The following is a 24,397-nucleotide window of genomic DNA, read 5'->3' on the forward strand; positions in this document are numbered from 1 at the left end:
GCAATTATTTTTCTTTCTAATCCAGCTTTCTGGTCCATACGCTGATATTAGTTTGCACATATGCTGCTAGCTTAGGCATTTAGCTGATTTTTTGCACTTGTTTCATGTATCCTTTATATCAACATTTATGCTGATGTAAAGTGGATAGAATGATATAAAAACATTAACAATGTACATTTCTAAAGGCAAAATGCAGACCAATGAAGCTCTGTAAGAAATGGCAGCTTTGGTTTAGAGCTCTTATTTCTCACCAAGTTTCATCTGGTAACCTCTGCAATTCATTTGCCAGATTTAATCCTGTGTCAGAGAATGCTAATACTATCTTTGACATACTTAGTTGCATACATTTGGTCATCATCAGCTAGTTTCTTCACTATGTAGGGGTCCATCAATTAATTAATGACCATGAGCATGAATTCTGTAAGTTTTGCTCCACAATATTGCCACTTCTGGACATAACCAATGGAAATGTTGGGAGAAACTTGTGCAATCACCTCTCAAAATTTCCAGGGTATTTATTCAGGTTTGGCCTAGTCCTACCATCATGTAGTCATCTGCCTTCTGCAATTGGCAGATAGGGTGCCAGTTTCTTCTGTGTTTGTTCATAGCTGATGGCTTCCTCTCCCGTGTTCTCTACTTCTATGTGCTGTCTTCCTACACTGCTTAAATGACCATCTCGCACTGACCAAAAATCCTATTTATATTTTTCAGTGCACTTCATTTCACTTCTTTGGGACAAGGGGATCTTCTAGACAATAGGATATTTTTGGAAAGGAACACTGTCTTTTGAAGATTGTATAAGACTAAAGTGTCTGCACTGGCTTGAAGGAGTTTCTGATATATCTACACTTTTTAATATAGATTTTAAATTATTTTTATGTCTTTGGAGCTTATCTTGTTTTTTTTTTCCAGTGCACTTTCCTCTGATAGCATCAGAGGATAGACATAAAACATGTAGATATGTCTCTGTTCTTATTTTTCATAGAAAAAATTATATATTATTTTTAATATATTTTTAAAATGACTATATTCCTAGTACCTCACTCATACAGTCCATGCAAACATGGATTGAATAAATTAGATCAATTTGTAAGATAAGTGGGATTTTTGAGATAAATAATTTTTCATAAATCACTTTTTAGAATTACTTCATATTTTGCTGACCTTTAACTTTTATTATGTATAATAATGCTAAAAAAATATTTTATCATCTAGGAAACTAAGCAAGTATGCAAGAAAGTTAAAAAAATCATTATTATGTGGTAAGTTTTAAAAATATATAAATATTTGAATAAATAATTACAGTAATAGAGCTTATGAAAAAGAGTTAATTTAGGTTTTGTGTGTCTTATTAATCTATCCAGAATGCTAAGCTGTGCTGTGTCTGCAATTCTATGCCATGTTTATCCAATTGTACGCTTTTACTCTACTGAAGATGAACTTTTTTCTTTTAAGGTTACATGGTGGTCAGTTCATAGTGAAGAATTTATGGAGACACAACACACGTGTTAGAATAATTACTTTACTTAACATTAGAAAAGTAACATTCGACGTTTCGACCTATGTATTGAGGTCATCATCAGGAAAAATACATATGTGCAAGATACAAGCTATGTGACACTGCACTATGCAAAAGTAAAATTAATCTAAATGCTTATTAATCTTTTAACCTAGCCTGACCTCTTTATAATTTCTGATTTATCTTTCTGATTGCAGATGAGTCCTCCACATTCTTGGAATGATTAATCCATCATTTTTGTTCAGGTTTGGATAATGTTTTAGCATTTCACAAGCTTCTTTGAATTTTCTCTCAAACCAGGTTTTGGTGCGGTGTAGGGATTTGGTGCCTTTCCAGTCAATTTTGTGGCATGATTGGAGTGTGTGGTCTGATAGGCCTGTTTTACTATAGGAGGTATTTAATTGTGTTCATCTTTTCTGATTAGGATAGTGTGGCCTGTTTCCCCCTATGTAAGGTAGGTTACAGGTTTGTAAACCCATGGGTGGGCCAGGTATGGAAGGGATCTTTGGAAGGGCTAAGTAAATTTCTTAATTTTGTCAGGGGTTTGAAGGTAGTCTTAATGTTGTATTTAAGTAGTGTTCTGTCTATTTTTCTGAAATGCCTCAAATAAAGGATATGGCATTGTAATATTTTTTGCTTTTAGTGGCATTTTTATGGAGGATTTTGTGAACCGTTTTTTTATTGTAGCTATTTTTTACAAATGGCTGGTTAATGATTTGGAATTCTTGGTTCAGAGCTTGCTCATTAGAGCAAATTGTGTTAGGGCTCTGTGTTTGAGGATGCTTATGACTCCTAGTTTTTGTGTTGAGATGGTGGTATGAATTTTTATGTATGTATTGGCCCATGTGTGTAGGTTTGTGGTAGACTGTGAAGGAGAGACAGCCTGAGAGAAGACGTGGATGCCTGTGCCTAGAAAAGGAAGAGAGTTGTTGTTTTTGATTTCGATGGTAAATTGAATACATTTGTATTGTTTGTTCAGGTGGCTTAGGAATGTATTTAAAGTTTTGTGGCTATGGGGCCAAATGGCAAAAATATCATCAACATATCTGAGCCAGACTTTGGGCTTTAGGCTGGCCGAATCTGACCCACAAGGTTGCAGCTTAGTTGTTTATTAGAGTTTAATATGTATGATGTTTCCATTCATATTTTTCTACTAAATTGGAGGGAAGGGATCTTAGACTTCTTTCGATATGATAAATGAAATAAAATCTGTTAACAGGCCTTTTTCCAGAAGTTCGAGTTCTCCTACATTAAGATTGTAGATTTGTTAATAACTTGGCTGTGGTCCATTGGTGGTTGGTTGCTCCTGACTTTGCTCATAGGTGATTGGCTGCTCCTTGTATGGTTGGTTTGTAATTAGCTATTCCTCTGGATATAGCATTTGGATTGTCTGTTGCTTTTTTGTTGTTTTAGTGCTTGAAACTTTGCTAATAATTTTTTTTTTTTGTTGTTCTTAAGTAACATGTGCTTGGCCAAGTCGTCTGTAATCCTGTCCAGAATATCCAAAATATTGGAATTCATGTAGCTGGATAGCTCTAATTTTTGTTGTAAGATGTTGGCTTGGGTAACTGCTAAGTTTTTGCAGGCCTCGTGGATCTGTTCTCTGAACAAAACTTTTTCTAAACAGGCATAAATACAGAATGCTTTAGCTGAATGAAGTAAACCTCTTTTTTAACTTAATGCAGTTATGTATTAAGTTGCTGACTCTACATCGTTTTAGTAAGGCTAGCCGATTAATTAACATGGAAACACGTATTTTCATCTTACTGCATTGCTTTGTGGATCAGATTTGGCCGGCCTAAAGCCCAAAGTCTGGCTCAGATATGTTGATGATATTTTTGCCATTTGGCCCCATAGCTGCAAAACTTTAAATACATTCCTAAGCCACCTGAACAAACAATACAAATGTATTCAATTTACCATCGAAATCAAAAACAACTCTCTTCCTTTTCTAGACACAGGCATCCATGTCTTCTCTCAGGCTGTCTCTCCTTCACAGTCTACCATAAACCTACACACATGGGCCAATACATACATAAAAATTCATACCACCATCTCAACACAAAAACTAGGAGTCATAAGCATCCTCAAACACAGAGCCCTAACAATTTGCTCTAATTACAACATTACATTACATTACAAGAAATTACATTACATAACATTACAAGAATGCCATAGCCATACCCTATATCAGAAACATTTCAGAAAATATATACAGAATACTATTTAAATTTTCATCTTACTGCATTACTTTGTGGATCAGATTCGGCCGGCCTAAAGTCTGACTCGGATATGTTAATGATATTTTTGCCATTTGGCCCCATGTTTTCATCGAAAGGCGTTCGAATCTAGTTGCAGACTAGAGGAACTTTTTTCTAAGCCTTTTCTCAACCGGTTCCAGAGTTAGTCGATCTCTGGCACGGGCTAGCGGGTTTTTCGTCCCGTAAACTCAAGAAAATCGGCCATTGAACCCACACTATTTTCAGACATTAAATATATTGTGTTAGGGTTATGGACCACCAGATGGCGGCACTTAATAGCCACCTTCTTCACTGTGTGCCAATTAATTAGTGATAGCCTTGGGCCAGCCATCTCTGATTGGCTACCAGTGGAGATTGAACTGCCCACTCAGTCTCCAAAAGTTAGATAGGGCTTAAAAACGGCCTCGCCTACTCCCTATATGGGAACAAAAAAGGCATTAGCTGATTTTTTTTTTTTTTTTTTTTTTTAACACTATTTAAATACAACATTAAGACTACCTTCAAACCCCTGACAAGAAATTTTCTTAGCTCTTCCATACCTGGCCCACCCAGGGGCTTACAAAATCCAGTGTACCCGTAACCTACCTTACATAAGGGAAACAGGATGCACTATCCCAATCAGAAAAGACAAACACAAACAATACATTAAATACCTCCACTGTGGTAAAACAGGCCTATCGATCACGCAGTCCAAACATGCCACAGAATTGACTGGAAAGACACCAAGTCCCTACACCTCACCAAAACCTGGTTTGAGAGAAAATTTCAAAGAAGCTTGTGAAATGCTAAACCATTATCTAAACCAAAAAAAAATGATGGATTAATCATTCCAAGAATGTGGAGAACTCATCTGCAACCCTTATAGCAATCAGAACGAGTCCAGAAGAAAATCACAATATGAGAGGAATTTAGAAATGTTTAATGTAGTTCTGTTTTTAATTTATTTTAATCTAAATTTAATTTTATTTATTTATTTTATTTTATTTTATCCCAGAAGAGGTCAGGCTAGGTTAAAAGATTAACAAGCATTTAGATTCATTTTACTTTTGTATAATGCAGTGTCATATAGCTTGTATCTTATGCATACGTATTTTTCCTGAAGATGACCTCAGTACAGTGGTCAAAATGTTGAATGTTACTCTCCTAATGTTAAGTAAAGTAATTATTCTAACACGTGTGTTGTGTCTCCATAAATTCTTCACTATGAAAGCAGATGAACATTTTGACTAATCTGAAAAATACAAAACAGCTCCGCCATATCACCTGCTGCTTTAATATGCAAAATATTTTTATAAGTTTGTTGTGACAGATCTTCTGTTGCATAGTTGGTAACAACAGCACTGCCCCATGATCAGAAAGATCTGAATTGGAATTTTGTTCAGTAAATGCAAAACCTTTATAACAGTCTTTCTTTTGAAGGTGAGTTAGGCTATTTTATACAAAGATGGAAGGGTTTTATTGTTTGCCCACCTATTAGAGATCCTTCGACACTTCTGCGCATGTCAGAAAAAGGAGAATCCATTCCGATAATCGGGTAATCAGTCTGTATCGTGGGATGAGTTGTTTATTATTACAGGTCGGAAAATTAACTTCTCTTTTATGATTATTGTAGTTAATTATGTTGGTTGTATAACAGTTTGAAAATTTTACCTATAAAGCACATGATTTCGTGTGTTGGCGACCAATTCGTACATCCTTCATTTCTTTCTTCCCTTCAGCATGAATCAACTATTCTTGGCAAGATGACAAAAAGAGACCTACAAACGGTGGGCGAACTCTATCATGCAAAATCATTAAAAACTGTCCAAAGAGCATACACATTTAACAGATATAATATAATGTAGCCATAATCCCAATCAAACCAGATGAACATTATCATTAATCTGAAAACATACAGTCCTGACCATTTTGTGCAAGTGCACTTGTGCTTGCATGTGTATTTTAACTATCATCATTTAAGATCTTTTAAAACACTGTAGTGGCATGATAGCCTCTGCAGTGTTGGAAAGACCTGGATTAAAACCCTATCTAAGATGTAAATCTTATAAAGATTTTTCATCCCTCCACAAAAACAGGAAACTGTCTAGATTGACATCCAATTAATAGATATAGTGCACTATGAAGATAACATTAACTACTTTATCACAGCATTAATTAGGTTTCTGTATGTAATGTAGAACAGTCCACTATGGTAAATGGAAGATGAAATGAGGAAAAACACTATCATAATGAGTTGACATAGTATAGTCAACTCATTATAGCAAACTCAGAGAAACAGTTTGTTATAGTGAATAGTTTATTATAGTGAGTTTCCTTTAGAATAACATTATGCCTAGGCATTTTACTTTTTGATAGTTTGTTATTATAATGGCATTTGCTATAGCAAAAGTTGACTGTATAGTAGTGGTACATATTGTTGTAGTTAACCCTCCCCCTCCTTTTTTTTTCTTTAATCTCCACTTATAGAACAAAAAAAAAAAAAAGAAAAAAAAACTACATAATATAAGTCCACTGGGTGTACCAATAAGCAGGATAATTAGTAAAACTGTAAACTATAATGAACTATGAAAAGTTCCATAGAACCAATGCTATTTTAAGCTGACTTGTTTGCACCATCTGTCCATCTGTGCCATTACTTTTCCCCTCCTCTTAAGCTGACTAATGTTCACCATTTCTATCTTCTCTCTCTTTGTAATTGGGGATGACTAATTATAAAGTTTCTGCAGAATTTTCAGGTTATTTTGGAGTTTAACCACCTTACCGGCCGTTATGGATCAAATACGCATCCGCATACGCTTCGTATCCATCATATATTTCATTGTTGTAACAATGGTATTATAATTTTAATAAGCACTTCGCATCCATGATAACGTGAACGTCTATAGACGTCTTGGCCGGTAGCGTGGTTAATGGTACAGGCTACTGCACTTATTTAGTTTATGAAGATTTCGGATTTTTTTTTTTTTTTTTTTTTAAATTTTTATTCCTATGGGGTTCCTCGACCACCCCGAGGACCGTTTGAGTCCTCCTAATGAGGGATGAAGCATGTATTTTTGACTGTAGCAACATGTGTTCACGGGGCAAGTTTGCCTGTTCTGAGGGATGAAAAACCCAAGTTTCCGGGTAAGTGACAATAATTCATTCTAACCTAATATTTCAAAACTGAAACATAACTTCTGCATTTTCATTTTTATAATTTCTTACTCTTCTAGTTCTTTCATATACCTTTCCCTCGTATTTATTTTGTACTTCATGTTGTTGTTTTGTGTTCTTTATGTTTGATTCCTGCTAATTCTTTATATTCTGTCATGATTGTATGATTTTCCACCATTTCCTTTGTTCTATTTCCTTTTTCCATCATTTGTTATTTCCTTCAATTACCTTTATTCCTTTTCTTCTGTTCTGTTTCTAACCATTTGTTTTGGTTTATGGGAAATGGCAGCAGAGGAATCAGTCTTTTTTCCCCTAAATTAACTACAGCACACCTGTGCTATAACAAACTATTTACATTTCTCTTTACAAGAAGTTGGTTGACACACTAACCATCATCTAATTGAAGAATCAGTCATTCGAAGGTTGGATAATTGAGAATTATAAATACTTGCATTTAAAATTATGCTAGCATTTACTTCATCTTTCAGATTTTTTAAAATGTGGCTCCCACACATAAAAGGTTTATTTGTAAACCTATAGTACATTCTTTCATTTTGTATTTTGGTTAAAAAATTCATATGGAATAAGAGAAAAATTAGTCGGAATACTAAATTAGCTGTATACAAGACTGTGTTCAAACCAATTTTAACTTATGGATCTGAGACCTGGGCCAGAAGTAAAACACTTGACCAAAGACTAGGGACTGCAGATATAAGAGTCCTGAGAATGATTAGAGCTTGAACAGATGGCATCAATGGCAATATCATATTAAAAACAAAGATATTAGGAAAGAACTTGATATTGTCAGCATCCAGGAATGTGTTAGCAGAGCTAATCTCAGATGGTATGGTCACTTAAATAGAATGGGTGAGGAAAGATTAGCAAAACAAGTGTTCTCTGCCAGGTTGGCAGCAAAACAACCCAGAGGAAAAGCAAGATATAGGTGGATTGATACGGTACAAAGTGCCTTAGATGATAGAAATATAAGATCTGATAATGTTGTAGTCTTGACAAGTAACAGACTGATTTGGAGGAAAATTGTAGATAGGAAGTTAGTAATGATGTAAATTTTTCATGTAGTACTATCATATCATGTATATATCTCTTGAGGGTATATGGCAGGAATTTGATGATGATGACGATGATGATAGTGCATTCTTACAATAGGTGGGTTAATGATTTTTTTCCCTATTTTAATTTTATATATACACCTAAACCTCTTTTTACGCGATAGATACGTTCCTAAAAATTATGCGTAAATAGAATTTGCGTAAAAAGAACTACTGACTCCATAGAAAAATGGAAGATTGGTTCTAAACCTGAAATATAAGCAAAATAATGAAAAAAACTAACATTAAATTCATTAGGATCATAAGATTTTTATTTACATTTCATGGAGAACACACATACATATAATGAATTTTAATAACTTTAAAAAAAACATACATTTCAGTTGTTTGCTAAGGATTCTATAAAAAAATTGTTATTCGCTATCAGTTTCTGACAATAAACACGAAAGCTCTCATTTTTATGAGACTAATATCACTAGAACTACTAGATATGGTATTATCGTCATCGACTTCCGCCTTGACTTGTGGAATTCTTCTTCATGCCTTGAACAAAAGTACCACTGGTTGTTTCAGTAGTTTTAGGCATGAACTCAGTTATTAATCATTGTGTTGATGCTTTAGATAAGTCGCGATATAATTCTCTGTATGACGACATTAACAACTTAAGCTCATGTGAAAACTTCCCAGCACGTTCTTCATTTTGATCATGTCGGACAAAATAATTGCCTAAATTACTGGCCAGTTTAAGACCTTCTTTAATTATATCAGCAGTAAAAGTAGGATTATCTTGATAATTATCATTAACTTATTCGCTTTCAGAGGTCTCAGAAACTATTTCATCTTCACTAAGAGGTTTATCAATTAACAGTTCTTCGATAGCTGCTGACGTAAGATCATCGAATCCTTCTCAGCCAATTTCACATGCCAAACTTGTTATATTGGGGAATTCTGCAGTATGATTGAAGGGAACAGGAGCATTCTCTTTAACACATGCAGGCCAAATAGCTTTCCAGCATGCATTCATAGTTTCTGGTCTCAATTCAGATAATGATAATCGAACCTGATCGATACAATCTATAATTGAAAATTTTTTTCCACACATCCATAACTGACAGTGTTTTATCATTTAGCTTGTTCAAAATGTACTGAAATGTTCGTCTGACATAATATGTTTTAAAAGTCATAATTATGCCCTAATCTAGAGGTTATAGCAATGATGTGGTATTGGGCGGCAGAAAAAAAAATTGCACATTTGGGTGTTCTATGGCAGGATGACCAGGTGCATTATCAAGAATCAAAAGCACTTTAAATTCGAGACCCTTGTCATTCAAATAGCTTCTAACTTCTGGCACAAACATGAACTGGCAAAAATGAAAATCTATGCCCTTCATTGGCTGTGGTCTTAATGGTCGATTTATGAGCAGTGGTTTTAACATCCGATCTCCTAAAGCATTTGAACAAAATAGAGTGTTATGCGATCCTTTGCTGCTTTGAACCCACCAACAGTTTTTTGCATTTTTGATACGTAAGTTCTGTTTGGCATTTTTTTCCAGAAAAGGCCAGTTTCATCCATATTCCAAACTTGTTCGCGAGTGTAACCTCTATCTTCAATTATTTTAGCAAGTTTTTGTGGAAATGCTTTAGCAGCTGTTTCATCAGCAGAAGCCGTTTCACCTTTAATTTTTATATTATGAAGAGCATGTCTTTTAATAAACTTAGCCAGCCAACCGTTGCTTGCATGAAATTCATATTTTTTCCTCGATTGAGATGAAGTATCTGGCTGCAGTTTTTTAATCTGTTCATAAAATCTCAATGCTGATTGCTTGATGGAATTTCTGTCAGCTGACTGGCATTCTTCTTTGTACATTATCTTCTATCCACATCACTAACGCCTTTTCGGGCTTTTCTAGAACAACATCTCTTGTGTATGATGATAATTTTGCACTCAGTTTTGTACCAGAACATACTGCTTTTCTAATAGCCTCTTCATTTTTCTTTATAGATCTGACAGTTGATTCACAGATGCCAAAATGCTTACCTGCAGCCGTCGCACCTTCCCCAGTTTGAAGACGATCTAAAATTTGAATTTTTATATCCCAGGAAACGGCTTCCCTTTTTTTTTTTTTTTTTGGTTATCAGCAACATCATGTGAGGGCTGGATTAAAATCTTCGGTCAATGAAATGAAAGTTTCAAAATTACATATAGCTTACCATTTATTATTTCTTGGCAAAATTATTAATTTTATAATGCAATTTTTATTTTTATTTCACTTAAAAAATGCAAATGCAAAAAATGCGGTAACTGTGTTGTCTACTCAGACACCAAATTCAAACTGCTAAGAACTGCTTTTTTATGCGCAGTCAGTTATGTAATTCGGGGAATTCCCAATAAATGAAATTCGTAAGAATTTAGAATTTTCTTAATTGAAACAAGAATGCAGTTCTACAAAATTCTCAGAATTTTCTTGAATTATGCTTTTCCTAACTTAGACTTTAGGTTGGTCACGTAAAAGTGAATAAAAATTGCATAAAAAAATTATTTTTGATATCCCAATTCGCGTAAAAAAAATTCGCATAAAAAGAGGTTTAGGTGTGTGTGTGTGTGTGTGTGTGTGTGTGTACCGTATTTTCCAGTGTATAAGACGCACTTTTTTACTTTAAAAATTCATCTTAAAAATGGGGTGCATCTTATATAATGAAGGTAAAGATTGTTTCCTCTTTTCAAAGTCATACGCACCCCTTTTATGTTCCAAGATCTTTGTAGCGGTTAATGGTGCAATCAAACTGATGCGTGACTTCTAGCGCATCATTGGCTAAGAATGCGGAGTCGTATGCAGATGTTTGTGTGTGTGTGTGTGTGTGTGTGTGTGTGTGTTTATTTATTTTGTGTGTGTGTGTGTGTGTATATATATATAGACAGAGAGAGAGTCAATCTGAAAACCTTGTGTGTGTGTGTGTGTGTGTGTGTGTATATATATAGATGTTTGTGTGTGTGTTTGTTTATTTTTTATTTTGTGTGTGTGTGTGTGTGTGTGTGTATATGTATATATATATATATATATATATATATACACACACATAGAGAGAAAGAGAGAGAGAGTCAATCTGAAAACCTGCTCTAGAGACCAAACATGGAACTTTTTCAAGTCATTTCAGGTCTCCAATAAGCAGGGTGGTGGTCTGACATTGGTCAGTGAAATTATCTCCCACCTATAGGCAATCACAAATATTCATGCTTAAAGTGGGATTCAAATCTGCAGCCTCTTGTTTGGAGAGTGGATACTCTAATCACTCAGTCAACCAGGCCAGATAACAGTAACATTACATTTTTATTGTTGACAGAAGAGGGATACCATTTTTTATTTTTAGAATTATTACCAACACAGAAGTTTGTTGTAATATCAGAAAGCATTTTTTATCACTTCGATAGGATGCATCAATTTTTTAGCGCTCTCCAAGGTGAAAATTTTATTCATCATCTTCAAATTCCTGATTGTACTGCATGCTTAAGTTTACATTATTCTTAATTTCCTTTTCTATCAACAGCTTTCCTTCAAATTAATTTGCCATTTGTGGATACCAATATTTTAAGATCTTTTATTTCAGTCTTCTAATGCACTTCTAACTGAATGAAACTACCTTCGCCTTCCAATGTTTTTAGGGAGATTAAATAAAAGCATCTTAGATTAGGCTTCACATTCCTGAATGCTAACAACGTCAAGTTCCTTCCTAACGTCTTCATGCTTAATATGTTTCTGCAATTTATGCCATGTGTTTATTCCCTTTATTTTTCTCAAAAACTATTCTATCTGTTATCTCTATGCTTTGTCAACTGCATTATTTCTAATGCAGCAACTCTCAGATTAATAAGTTAACTATTTTATTATTATACATAAAAAATGTGCATAAATTCACATGGAAAGAAGAGGCAAGGAATTAAAAAAAAGTCTCATTGACTGTTATTGTTGATAGGGATGTTTTCTTACTGGTGCAGGACACCAGAGTGTACAGAGGATTTGAAATTGAAAGTGATCATCATTTAGTCTTGAGCAGCATAAAATGAATTTCATATCAAAAATAAGAATATGTAAGAAAGTTTTAAAGTGAATAAAAGTTGAGCACCTCTCAGATGTGAACTGTAAATACAATACACAAATATTATTCAAGAAAAAATGAAACAGTTTGAGAACAAGAACCAAACCTTGGAGATTCACTGGCATGCCCTGAAGAAAACATTGATTCAGCCAGAGAGGCATATGATGAGGTTGTCTGCAAGGATAGAAAATTCAGAATTTCCATGGTGGACACAGGCAGTGAGAGAAAAGAAGAAAGCATATCAGAAGTTTCTGGCAGCTTGTCAGCTTGTGCCCTTAGGGAATACAGAGGCAAATGTAAGAAAGATAAACACTGCATAAAACTAGCTAAAACAAAATTCATGGGAAAACTTTGGCAAGAACATAGAAAATAAATATCAGGAAGGTGGCAAAATATTCTGGAAGCTGTTGAAAAAGCTCAGAATTGGAGGAAAGAGTGCTGTAAAATGAGTTAGAGATGATAAAGGTGACATGAAAACTGGAGAAAGATATCCATGTATAGAGCAATTACTTCAAAAAAACTGCTAAATGAAACAATCAGTGACAGCACAGTAGTAAAAAAAAAACACTCAACCAGGCATGCAATCAGGAATAGCTGCGTATACTTGAAGGAGAAAAGCCATCAAAAGGTTGAAATTGCGGAAAGGCAGCAGGAGTAGATGATATTCTTACAGTAGCTGCATTGCATCATTTAGAAGGCTTGCACAGAGGAACGAATCCCAGATGATTGGAGTAGAGCTATCATAGTACCCATATATAAAAAGGGAAATAAAACTGAATGTGAGAATTGAGAGGTATTTCCCTAACTTAAGTTTTATGGTAAGTTTTATGCAAGTATATTTGAAAAACGGTTAAGAAGGATTATATAAGAGAAGTTGGTGAAGAACAAGCTGGATTCAGGCCAAATAGATGCTGTCAGGATCAGATTTTCATTTTACGACAAATAGCTGAGAAATTGTGAGAATATAACAGAGATCTGTATTTAAGTTTTGTAGACCTGCAAAAGGCATATGAAGAGATGCCAAGAGAAAAGCTATTCAAAACGCTACAATTAATTTTCAGTGAAGACGAGAAATTAAATATGGAAATAGACGACAGACTCAACAAAGCCGGTATTGTACGTTAACTGATGTCAATGGGACATTATATCAAGCAATATTTAGTCTTTATTTGAGTTGTAAGTAAGCAGTCAGAATTGAAGGAAGTACAGGAAGATTGTATGATGTTAAATCTGGTGTCAGACAAGGATGTCCATTATCCCCTCTGTTATTCATTATCTATATGGATCACATTATGAAGAAAAGAGTATTAAGCCTGATATCAAAATTGGAGATGTTAATCTCAACTCTTTACATTAAGCAGATGTTGTTCTACTTTTAAATGAATTCAGCACAAGTCTGCAAGATTCCCTAACTAAAATGAATAACTGTTCAATAAATTTGGTATGAAAATTAGCAATAACAAGACAAAGAGAATGAAAATAGGCAAATAGAGTTGACATTGATATCAACTGCATCATGAATGGAGAACCTATAGAACAAGTAAAACATTTTAGCTACTTAGGCACAATTTTTAGTGAAGACGGTAAATTTAATATTGAAATAGACAACAGAATTAACAAAGCTGGTATGGTAGGAAGTCAACTGAATAAATTTATATGGAATAAGAGAGAAATTAGTCAAAACAGAAATTTGCTATATACAAGATGGTGTTCAAACCAATTTTAACTTATGGATCTGAGAGTTGGGTTAGAAATAAAACACTTGACTAAAGACTAGAGACCACAGATATGAGAGTCCTGAGAAAGATTATAGGCGTGAACAGATGGCATCAATGGCAATAGCATATTAAAAACGAGGATATTAGGAAAGAACTTAACACTGTTTTCAGAGCTAATCTCAGGTGGTATGCTGACTTAAACAGAATGAAAGAGGAAAGATTAGCAAAATAAGTGTTCTCTGCCAGGTTGGCAGGAAAAAGACCCAGAGGAAGACCAAGATATAGGTGGATTGATACAGTAAAAATTGCCTTAGAAAGCAGAAATATAAGATCTGATAATGTTGGAGCGATCAGAACAATCACAACTACCTCTGGTAATCTATTCCACTCATTCACCACACTACAAGCAAAAAATCCTGTCTGCGCACACCTACTAACCACACTCTTACACATCTTCCAGGAGTGACTTCTTGATCTCTACTTACTCATCATGTATTGAAAAAATTATTTTGTGTCAGTTTTATAGAATCCCTTTAGTAATAATCTCTTCTGCCTGTCATCTGAACTCTGCAACCCACACATCTTCAATCTCTTTGCAAGGAGAATTTTACACACATGTCACCAGCTTGGTCACTCCTCTCCAACACCACCCAGTCCCCAAGAAACCCAAGTAGCTGAATCTGGAATAGTTAAGATAAGACTAAATCCATAACCTTGGAAAGAGTGATAATAACCTCACTATCTTTACTTGTTGGTGTGTTCTTTAACATTCAAGTAATGCTCTGTGCTGTTTTGCAGTATATCCTCTGAACTTCAGATCTCTGTTTACCATCACCCCCAGATGATCTCTAATTTCGTCAATTTTCTCTAATTCAGTACCATCATTATGATAAAAAGTATGTAATCTTTTCATCCTGTAGTGCGATATCTTACATTTCACAATATTAAATTGACAAACATTGTCATTTGATTGTGCTACCAATTTATTTAAATCATCCTGCAAGATATCTACATCACTTTTATCAACTGTTCCCCTTTCCAATTTTGCATCATCTACGAGGATGGTCTGTAAAGTTCTTGGCCTCAGCCATAGATGGTAACACTATCAGCAAGTTTTTTTTTTTTCTAAGCTGGTACATCTGTCATAAGCATCCATGTGAAATTGCAAGTTATTCTATCAAGTAGTTTGTTTTATACAGCTGTCTGAAGCAAAAGTGTTGTTTGTATCCCTTGAAATGGATAAAATTGAGTCGTCGTCATCAAGTCTTTCCATTCCTAAATAAGGCACATAAGGCTGCTAAAATTGAGTATCGTGCAGTTATAAATTTCTTTGTAAAAGAAGGTTTAATGCCAAAAGAAATTCATTCGAAGTTCATAAAAGTTTATAAGTTCATAAATGCATTTGCAAAGTTTAGCAGTATCGTGGTGTAACCATTTCCTCTATCCAATTCTACTGTCACTTTATTATAAAATATGAATAAATTACTAAGGCAGACCTACCTTTTTCAAAACCATGCTGGTGTCCCCATAGGTATAGGTATCACATTCTTATCCACCCATTTCTGAATTTTTCCTTTAACCAACATATCCAGTACTCCACTCCCAAGATACTGATTGGTCTGTAATTTGTTACTTCTGTCTTGGAACCACATTTATGTAATGGAACTATCTTACCCTCTTTCTACAACTGATTCGAAACACTGACTTCTGTCGTCTTCAAATCAAATATTGTGAATGAACTCTGTCTTATATACTGTTACTTTAACCTTTTGGCTGATTTCTCTCTTCTACATAAATTTATTCATCTCACTTCCTCTCATCAGCATTACTTATTCTATTCATAGATAACAGGAATTTATTAGTCATAACTTAATAAATTAATTACATCAATAACTAAAAGAGAATTGGTGGCTTCTTCAGGATTAGATGCATGAAAACAAATATAAGTACAAAGATCAGAAAGTTGATTAAATGCTGAAACACTGTTACAGTACAAATAGGTGATGCTAGACATTAAACATAAACTGGCTGCAGTTAGTGGTGGAAGATGATTATTTGGTGAAATTGAAACCTCTAATGTTGAAAGATTTCCATACATCACAAAGTGTCAGTCCTTGGTTTTTATTCAGTGATCCATGCAAATGGATGAATGCAACACATTCCTTCAGAAGTCTGGAGTAAAAGTTCTCTTCTAAACAAGGCATGGTTGAAAGGGTCCACTTATTACTGCATGATTGGTATTAGAAGTATGACTGGCCAGACCAGATCTGTCTTTTCTTTTATGGTCAACATCTATAACACGTTGCTTCTTTCTCACCTCAAATCCACTGCTTGTCTGTCCTAGGTAGGATAAACCACATATGGGCATGGAACTCTCTCTCTCTCTCTCTCTCTCTCTCTCTCTCTCTCTCTCTCTCTCTCTCTATATATATATATATATATATATATACATACACCCCTGGGTATTGGTAGAAAGGTGTGCTATCTTTAGGAGACCTGCCTCAGGGGGTTATAAACAGTTTGAATTGATTTAAAATTGGTTTATGTGCAGTAGTTTGAAAATAAAACCTTATCAACTGTTTTCTTAGAAACAGCCATTGAGAAGAAAGAAATTATAGAGTCTGGAGTTCTCTCTTCAGTTGGTCATCATTTTGCGTATAAAAACTGCTTATTTGCTTATTCTTTAGTGTGTGTGTTATGTTTAATTGTTGAGAAGGATGGTAAAAAAAGATCAAAGATCTTCCCATACAGTAAACTTATATGTAAAGGTTTGATACATATTAAGAGTAGCACCACTTTTGGCTTTTTCCATGATGAAAACATCAAGGAACAGAAGTTTTCCATCATTCTCAACCTCTGACATAAATTTAATAATGGGTTTGTAAGAGTTAAGAGAATGTAGAAATTGTTACAACAGTATTTTCTGAAACTTTTCCCAAAAGATTTCTATTGTGGCATTGATTTTCTGTTTGGCTTTTTAAATTTCCCAAGGACAAGCTTTTGTTTTTTCTTAACATCAACTCCTTTCTCCAATTACACGAAAAATTCCCCAACTTCTTCCTTAGTAGAACCTTCTGTCTGATTCTAGGCACAATTTAAGTTTCTTGTCCAATTCTCATTTTTGGTTGCAGCAAACCAGAATTGGAGAATTCTGGTTTGCTGCAGAAACACAAAGGTTTGTGTTTCTGTCTGTATAATCTCACCGACTGTTTTAGTTTTCTTTGTTATGGTAAAGTGAGTTACAAGGGTGGTCTGAAAAGTTCTTGGCCTCGACTAAGTCGGTACATCTTGCAAAAATGTGAAATTGCAAGTAATTCTATCAAGTAGTTTGTTTTATATAGCTGTCTGAAGCAAAAGTGTTGTCTGTATCCCTTGAAATGGATAAAATTCAGTATCATGTGGTTATAAAATTCTTTGTAAAAGAAGGTTTAATGCCAAAAGAAATTCATTCGAAGTTCATAAAAGTTTAATGGCTTCTCCTTCCTTTTCGACAGTTATGAAATGGGCTGCCGAGTTTAAACGTGCTGTACCAGCCTTGAAGATGATCCAGATTAAGAACATCCAAAAAGTGTAACAATACCAGAAATCATTGATCAAGTGCACGGTATGATATTGGATGACCGGCAAGTCAAAGTGCATGAAATAGCTGAGACTGTAGGCATTTCAAAAGAACGTGTAGGATATATTTTGCATGAAGAATTGCAAATGAAAAAGCTTTATGCAAGATGGATGCCATACTTGCTCACAGCAGATCAAAAATGCACTTGCTTGAAAAATTTATTACTATGCATGATACTTGGATTCACCATTACACACCAGAATCCAAACAGCAGTCAAAACAGTGGACAGAAGCTGGTTGTTCAATGCCAAAGACAAATTCAGTTCCATCAGCAGGAAAGGTCATGGCATCGGTGTTTTGAATTATTGCAAATGAAAAAGCTTTACACATGATGGATGCCATACTTGCTCACAGCAGATCAAAAATGCACTTGCTTGAAAAATTTATTACTAATCACGATACTTGGATTCACGATTACACACCAGAATCCAAACAGCAGTCAAAACAGTGGACAGAAGCTGGTTGTTCAGCTCCATCAACAGGAAAGGTCATGGCAACAGTGTTTTGGAATGCTAAAGGCATCTTCATCATCATATTCCTGATATGTATCCTCAAGGGGTGTACAGGATATGATAGTACTACATGATAAATTTACATCATTACTAACTTCCTATCTGCAATTTTCCTCCAAATTAGTCTGTTACTTGTCAAGACTCCAACATTATCAGATCTTATATTTCTTTCGTCTAAGGCACTTTGTACCATATCAATCCACCTATACCTGGGTCATTTTCCTGCCAACCCGGAAGAGAACGCTTGCTTTGCTATTCTTTCCTTGCCCATTCTGTTTAAGTGAACATACCACCTGAGATTAACTCTGCATTAGCAGAGCTAATCTCAGGTATCAGACATTGTCAGCATCCAGGAAAATTCCCGGAGGTTGACAATGTTTAGTTCTTTCTTAATATCCTCGTTTTTAATATGATATTGCTATTGATGCCATCTGTTCACACCTCTGATCTTTCTCAGGACTCTCATATCTGCAGTCTCTAGTCTTTGGTCAAGTGTTTTACTTCTGACCCAGCTCTCAGATCCTTAAGTTAAAACTGGTTTGAACACTGTGTTGTATACAGCTAATTTAGTGTTCCGACTAATTTCTCTCTTATTCCATATGAATTTATTCAATTGACTGCCTACCATACCAGCTTTGTTGATTCTGTTATCTATTTCCATATTTAATTTACCATCTTCACTAAAAATCGTGCCTAAGTAGCTGAAATGTTTTACTTGTTCCACATGTTCTCCATTCACAACACAGTTGACATTTTCAACGATTCTACCTATTTTCATTGTCTTTGTCTTTTTATTGCTGACCTTCATACCATATCTATTACAACAGTTATTCAATTGAGTCAGGGAATCTTGCAAACTTGTAGCGGATTTATTTAGAAGTATAACATCGTCCGCATAAAGCAAAGCGCCTATGTTATGATATCATGTTTAATACCACTTTCCTTCATAATGTGATCCATATAGATAATGAATAACAGAGAGGATAATGTACATCCTTGTCTCACACCAGATTTAACATTAAACCATCTTCCTGTACTTCTTTCAATTCTAACTGCTGACTTGCAACTCAAATAAAGACTAAGTATTGCTTGATATAATGCCCCATCGACACCATATAACTAGCGTATTGAATAGCTTCTCTCTTGGCACCTTGTCATATGCCTTTTCCAGATCGACAAAACTTAAATACAGATCTTTGTTATATTCCTATGCTTTCTCAACTATTTGTCGTAAAGTGAAGATCTGATCCTGACAACCTCTATTTGTCCTGAATCCAGCTTGTTCTTCACCAAGCTTTTCTTCCACAATTGTTCTAAACTGTTTCTCAAGTATACTTGTATAAATCTTGCCAGGAACTCATTAGGGAAATACCTCTGTAATTCTCACATTCAGTTTTATTTCTCTTTTTATATATGGGTACTATTAGAGCTCTACTCCAATCATCAGGAATTCTTCCCTTGCAAAGGTGGAGCAAGCTACCAACAGTCTTATCTCAGTATCTCCCATAATGCAAAACACATCTCCTTGCAGATATGTCTAATGTTATGCATTAAGGGAAGGGCCACAACCCAGACTAGTTTCAACCTTTATTGAGGTCTCTTCAGCGGGAGCCAGGCCCAAGTGGAGATACCAGGCAGAAGCATTAGCAGGTCATCTCTACCTATAGGAGTTTCCAAATGGTGTGCCACCCTTTTTTAATAAATTACTCTGGATTTAGAGAGATGTTGAAAGTTTATTTTTCACTTGGTTAGAGTATAACAAATTTAGTTTAATCCTTTATCCAAGTGTGAGCAAACAAAGTTTGCGGCTGAAAGTATCTTCAGGACTGGGGTAAGGTGGTACAGCACCAGGCCACTCCTTGCAAAGGTGGAGCAAGCTACAAACACTCCTATCTCAGTATCTCCCATAATGCAAAACACATCTCCTTGCGGATATGTCTAATGTTGTGTGTTGGTAGCTTGCTCCACCTTTGCAAGGAGTGCCCTGGTGTTGTACCACCTTACCCCAATCCTGAAGATACTTTCAGCCGCAAACTTTGTTTGCTTACACTTGGATAAAGGATTAAACTAAATTTATTATAGTTTCCAAAAGTTTCTAAATTTCGGTTTTAAAAGAATGTGAATTTTATATACCCTTAATTTAAAATATTGTTTATATCGCCGAAATGAAGCTTATTAGCTCTTTATATTTAAGTAACTTAATGGTTGCACCTCTTTGGAAACTCGTATAGCAGAGTATATAAGTTCTTTTCGCTATACATTTTGGTATTATGGTCATCAGCTACTCACTGATGAGGCCTCAAAAAAGGCTGAAACCGGTCTGGGTAGTGACCTCCCTCCATAATGTAATAACAGCATACATTTCCTAGGAAATGTGTTTTTACATTATGGAAAATACCTAAGAATAGCGATCTGAACTTCCCCCACCTTTGCAACGAGTTGTCCGATATTGTACTACGTACTAGGGTCACTTGCATTAGCTCACGCTAGGATTGCCGATATTTTATAGTTTACTATATCTGGCATGAAATTCTCTGATTCCAATCTTTGAGTTTCTTATTCAGTTTTAAAACAATGTGGATTTTATATCCCCTTAATTTAAAATATTGTTTATATCACCGAAATGAAGCTGATTAGCTCTTTATATTTAAGTATGTAAAACACTCTTTGATGTTGAATACTGAAGGAAGGTAAGCTTCCTTCAGTATTCTTTTCTTTTCTAGTACTATTGCATTCTCCTTATCAGCTCTTGTAATCATGAGCTGATAAAAGCTTTGAGCTCTTTAAATTAAAGAGCTCAAAAGCTTTTAACTCAGAATAGGTCATATTTGGAAGTGTAACCATATAATAGAAATTTTATGCAGGCCTCTATCTGTTGAATAAAAGAATAGCAGAAATAATCATGACTCTTTAGCCAAAACATTTAGTTCTTTTTGAGTGAGATGGCTAGAAACATTTACACTAATTTTTTAATGTTTGTTATAGCAGGTGACAATGCCAAGTGATAGCTATCTGATTAAATTTCATATTAACTTTTCTTTAACCTGGGTTAGGACTCTTTATCCACCATCCTTAAAATTATGTTAGTCAGGTTAAGTTAAAAATTAATATATCTGTATTTAGCAGATGAACAATTATGTGGCATCTATTTTGGTTCTTAGTTACTTCAAGCTAATTTCATTCTAATGAATTTTGGAATCTTCCGTTAATTGCCATATTGAGTTTAAAATAGTATGTTTCTTTAAGTAGTTCATAATATAATTGAATGCACCATATCAGTGCATAGTATTTATTAAATATAGTCCGTGAATGCTAAAATAGTGATTTTTTTCTTTTTTAAATCATTTACAGAACCCAATGTTTCACTGATTTTATTTTATTTATTTAGACTACAGATGTTTCACAATCTATGTGAAATTCTTTTTATAATGTAATTCTTATATTATATTTTAATAATAATCTAATTTTTTTTTTTAATTCAAAAGATAAACTCTTCATCTGGGATGAATGGGAACAGCATACGAAATTGAAGATGAACTTTCTGAACAGCAGAAATATCCCATGCTGCAATTGGTATGTTTAATGTGTGCACTTGCGTATGTATGTAATATACGAGGGCTGTTCAATAAGTAATAAGACTAATTTTACTGTCACGAAACCACTCATCACAATATTAATTTCTGTGGAATAAAGAAATGTTGCTGTCTGTATTAACAAAAGAGGTTGATAGATGGCGTATACGGGCTGATGTGCCAGAGTGTCACGTGACTAAACGCAAGCTTGTTTCGGCGCGCCTACGAGCTGCGACTAGTCGTTAAAATGGAAGCGACCTTGGAACAGCGTTATGCAATTAAATTTTGTGTGCGTTTGCAAAAATCGGCATCGGACACTTTTAACATGATACAGCTTTCCACAATGAAGCAATGTCGAGGGCAAGTGTTTTTCACTGGCATAAAACTTTTAAGAAAGGAAGGCAAAATGTGGAAGATCTATCTTGAACGTGAGAGAAGACCTTTAACGTCCATCACAGAGACAATGATTAACACAGCAGTGATTATCATCAAGGAGGATCGCAGAATTACAGTACGCCAGCTGCATGTTGTCCTGAATATTTCTGTGAGAAGTGTTCACACAATCATGGCTGAACATTTGGGACTGAAACGTGTTGTATCACTATGACCCTACAATGAAACAACAAAGCAGTGAATGGAAGCATCCGTCTTCGCCTACTCCCAAGAAAGCAAAAACTGGTAAAGTTATGACCATAATGTTTTTTGACTACGAAGGCATTGTTTACCAACACGCTGTAGAACCCAGGAATACTGTAAACGGCTCATACTATGCGGATGTTTTACAGAAAATGGTACAGCACGTCAAAAGGAAGCATCCATTGCTGAAGAATGGCTTCTTATTGCACCATGATAATGCAATGCCACATATTGCTGGTTGTGTAGTGAACGTTTTGCAGAAGAACAACATAGATATCCTACCACACCCTCCATACAGTCCTGATCTCGCACAGTGTGATTTCTAGCTGTTTCCTCAGCTCAAGAAACCACTAAGAGGCCGCCATTTTGAAAAAAATGGCGGCCTCTTAGCATTTGTAAAAGCTGCGGAGGCGGTTTTAAAAGAGCTCTCAAAAAAAGGACTTTCACATGTGTTTAAGAAGTGGATGTAACGTTGGGACAAATGCATCACGTCTCACAGTAGTTACTTTGAAAAAGACTGTAAATGAGGATGATTAAAGGTAATTTGTTTTCTGTATAAATATAGTCATAACTTATTGAACAGCCTACGTATTTATATATATATGTATGTGTGTGTGTTTATATAGATGTAATAATTTTTTTCAATCAATTAATCTGATGGAACACAAAATATAGATTAAACTGTTCTATTTATTATTAAAAAAAATTTATGACTAGATTTGTTCTACTCTTGAGGACTTATCTGGTGCACAAGAAGTACAGAAGAAAAGATTCAGTTTATTGTGACAAACTGTGTTTTTGTGCTCTGAAGATGCTAGTTATAACACCAGCGAAATATCAGCAATAAGTCAATAAATTATTTACTTATAATTTTGTGTTCTGATATATACCGTCAAAAATAAAACAACAAAAAGATTCAGTTTGTTGATATGTGCCATCCAGTCATTTTCGACTTTTGGTGATCTGTGAACAAAGGCTCTTCATCCTTCTTGGTTTCTTGTCTTTTCTTTCAGCAATTGTAAGTCCAAGTTAAAAAGTTTCTTTATGTTGTCCATTGAACTCTTTGCAAACTTCCTATCCTCATGCCTTCAATCTTCCCCAACATAACTGCCTTTTCCAATGATTCATATGCTCACATAATATGTTCAAAGTACATTAACTTCTGTTTAGCAATTATTGCCTCCAAGGAGCATTCTGTCTTTATACTCTCTGACATCTTCAGGGATTACAATTAACTCTCGGAACACACACTCAAATAACATCACCCTATATCAAAAAAAATAGTCAGGCCCTTAAAAAACAACCTCTACATAGCTTTTAAGCCCCACCATAAACTTGCTACCCTTATCTGTTCTACCAAAGATCAGCTCCCTCTTCTCTCAGGGTCCTGGAGCATTATAAAGTACCCTGTTCCTGCAGGCTTGACTACTTCAGACGGACAGGCAGATCAGCAACCATCCATTTAGAAGAACAGAAATCATACATCTGCAATCACGACTATGGTTAATCTGGCCTTGCAGACCATGTTTTGGATACAACTCACAAGATCTCCTGGAGAAAAACCACCATGCTCCAACCATAGTAAATTCAAAAAAGAAAGGCTGTTTTTAGAATCTGTGGCAGCATATTTGAATTATGGGTGTGGAGGAGACCTCCACACCCATAATTCAAATGAATCAATTTCTGTCTTTCATCTCATTAATAATTCAGCTTTCACATCCATACATCACGTATGGATGCAAAAGCTGAATTATTATTGAGATGAAATGCCATTGCTTTGACAATTCTGACTTTTTTGGCTTTATAAATCACTATTCTATCTTTCATAATTTTTGTCAGGTTTGACATACAGTAGCTTTTTTTCCCCATGACTATCCTTCTTATAATTTCATCTTCACATTTACCATCATTTCATATTCTGGATCCCAGCAAATCATAACTTTCAACAATCTCTAATTTATTTCCCTCTATTATAAATTAATCTAAATTGCCAGAGGTCATCAGCTTTGTTTTGCTGATGTTTAAATTAACTTAAATTTAATTTAATTTGATTTAAATCAACTTAAACTTATAATAAATTTAGTTTAATCCTTTATCCAAGTGTAAGCAAAGTTTGCGCCTGAAGTATCTTCAGGACTGAGGCAACTCGTAGTAAAGGTGGACCAAGCTCTCATCACTTCTTGTCTCAGTATCTCCCATAATGCAAATCTACTTACAGACATGTATAATGCTATGCATTAAG

General features: G+C 34.9%; 1 protein-coding gene across 3 annotated transcripts in view; it reads left to right on the plus strand.

The window, feature by feature from the left end:
- LOC150092337 (TATA box-binding protein-associated factor RNA polymerase I subunit B-like) overlaps positions 1-24,397 on the plus strand; it is a 161,448-nt gene that overhangs the window by 112,693 nt on the left and 24,358 nt on the right. For all 3 annotated transcript variants that reach the window (XM_090414965.1, XM_090414967.1, XM_090414966.1), the window contains 2 exons: positions 1,216-1,262; positions 21,433-21,520. In XM_090414965.1, the coding sequence (XP_090271091.1) occupies positions 1,216-1,262; positions 21,433-21,520 (135 nt within the window). The remainder of the gene's footprint in view (positions 1-1,215; positions 1,263-21,432; positions 21,521-24,397) is intronic.

Source organism: Typopeltis vanoorti, chromosome 26 (assembly GCF_054136105.1).
Source record: "Typopeltis vanoorti isolate ZY-2024b chromosome 26, IOZ_Tvanoo_1.0, whole genome shotgun sequence".
In the NCBI taxonomy this organism is placed as follows: domain Eukaryota; kingdom Metazoa; phylum Arthropoda; class Arachnida; order Uropygi; family Thelyphonidae; genus Typopeltis; species Typopeltis vanoorti.